The sequence below is a fragment of the Sinocyclocheilus grahami genome, unplaced genomic scaffold (genome assembly GCF_001515645.1).
Source record: "Sinocyclocheilus grahami isolate Dianchi unplaced genomic scaffold, SAMN03320097.WGS_v1.1 scaffold32.1, whole genome shotgun sequence".
NCBI classification, from domain to species: domain Eukaryota; kingdom Metazoa; phylum Chordata; class Actinopteri; order Cypriniformes; family Cyprinidae; genus Sinocyclocheilus; species Sinocyclocheilus grahami.
The window spans coordinates 1727632-1729918 of NW_015505211.1; the positions used below are offsets into that span (position 1 = coordinate 1727632).

At 37.6% G+C, this 2287-nt stretch overlaps 1 protein-coding gene across 1 annotated transcript in view; it reads left to right on the forward strand.

Annotated features, from left to right (window-relative positions):
- Positions 1–2287, forward strand: part of LOC107578537 (disks large homolog 2-like) — a 238295-nt gene that overhangs the window by 211628 nt on the left and 24380 nt on the right. Inside the window, exon 18 of the mRNA XM_016264486.1 lies at positions 377–491. Within this exon, the coding sequence (XP_016119972.1) occupies positions 377–491 (115 nt within the window). The remainder of the gene's footprint in view (positions 1–376; positions 492–2287) is intronic.

Consider the following 2287-nt stretch of genomic DNA (forward strand, 5'->3'; position numbering starts at 1 on the left):
TCTCTCTCTCTCTCTCTCTCTCTCTCTCTCTCTCTCTCTCTCTCTCTCTCTCTCTCTCTCTCCTACTCTTTCTTCTACATTTCCTGTATTGACTGTTTGACCTTGTGCTAGAAGTCAGCATAGAACAGCTACTGTAGATTGTATCGATCGGAGCTGTCATCTCAGACACTAAGTCTCTACAACACCACATCCTTTCTAGACAGCATTTATTCCGAGATATCTTTTTATTAATTCTTTGGTTTGAGACTGTTTGTTTGCATGTGCTCTGTTCTGTTTTAGTGATTTTAGGGATGTCATTGCAAAGCTTGATGTTTGATTTGGGGGAAAAAATTTTTGCATTATGTTTACGCTTGCTTGGTTATGTTTGTGCTTACAGAATACGGGCGTTTCGAGGCCAAGATTCATGACTTACGAGAGCAGATGATGAACCACAGCATGAGTTCTGGGTCGGGATCCCTCAGAACCAATCAAAAACGGTCGCTCTATGTCAGGTAGACCTCATCTATATTTAAACATAAATTCACATACACTAACACAGAACTGCGAGAATTAATTTAATTTTCTTTGTTTCTCAAGTCAGTTTTATCTTGTTCACATATTTTTACTGAAAAACAGATGAACATTTTTTTGGTTGTGAATGAATGTTTGAATGAATGATACTGATTTCCCAGCAGCCCCCTGATCATGTAAATATGGCGTTAACTGTCTTTCCATGTCACTCTTGTTATGTGGGACTGATGTTGGATTGATGTGAACATTAGTGTGGTCTCTCTGGGCAATGAGACATGTTTCTAGCCTGGAGCGAAATGTTTGTTGTACACACAAGCACACATACACATACTTCAGGGGTTTGCGTGTGAACCTGCAGGGTATCTGAGTGAGTGAGTCAGAATTCATCAGTGTCCACTTCGCCTTTCTAACACACACACACGCACACACACTAAAAGGAGCACATGCTGTCTTACATGTGCGCTCTAATCCTAGACAGAATTGGGGATCATATTGTTTTACATGACATTTAGAAGAGCTATTGCTATTTAAAATCAGTAGGAAAGTGGCAACAGTGACCCATTATAAGATGCTCCAAGAAACCTCTCTTTGCTCACCTGCTCTCTGTTCTTAAGTCAACATGAAACCAATTTTATTTTACAGTGAGACATACTGTGTGTGTGTGTGTGTGTGTGTGTATATATATATATATATATATATATATATATATATGCACAATTAATATATTAATATATATGTATAATTAAGATATAAAATAACATTTTTTGATCTTAATGTTTTGTAATTAGAAATTCTAATATGTATTTAATATATAATATTTATCATGTAATTATATGTAATTAAAAAATATTTAAAATTTAAATTAAAAAAATGTTTTTTAAGAAAAAGCCAACATGATAATAGTTTGAGCCCATTTCCAGGGGCTGCTAAATATTTGTAAATATTTTCAAGAAATTATGAAGATAAAGAATTAAATCATGAGACCTAAGCAATACATGGCTACTCTTCTGAACAGCTGTTATGATTCTCCCAGATATGTTTCACAATACAGTCAACAGAACAGAGATTAGCTCCTCATTAGCTGGTAGCGACATGGAGCTGTAGATTTGAGATCTGAGTTGGCTTTGTTATTGTGTGTTAGATGGAAAATTTCAGCAGAACCAGTGCACCTGTGGAGATCCATTGTGATAAATAGCCATCCTGTCAGCAGTTATACATATACACACCTCCTCTCCTCATGATGTACAGCATGCACTGCTCCCCCAGCATTAAAAAATGCTCAATATCTCCTTCCCAGCTGCAGTCTAATGTGGCAGGCCCCTTCTGTGGGTGCTAGATAATTGTACTGTGCCGTAGCCAGTCCAAAGAGCTGGTCGGTTTTGCAGAACACGGATGCTGGGAAAAGCTGAGACACAGGAAATCAGACCTTATAGGGAGACATTTATTTGCTGCAGAACACATCAGCACAGATCAGCTCACTGAAGTCTCATTTTTGTGCCATTTTACTAATGGTTAAGATAGGAGTCATATTAAGAGGGTTATGTCTTGAAAACTGGATTTTGAATTTCCCTTCTCATCAAGGTATTTGCATTACAGCCATGAGCATACAGTTACAGGGAAAAGTATGTGAACCCATGGATTTCTGCATAAATTATTATAAAAATTGCTCATTGACTGCTCACAATAACAGGCAAAAACACAGACGCAATAAACTCGTACAGATTTTAAGGGTGTGTAAGTGATAACAGAATTTTTTTGGGGGGGGGGGGGGGGGGGG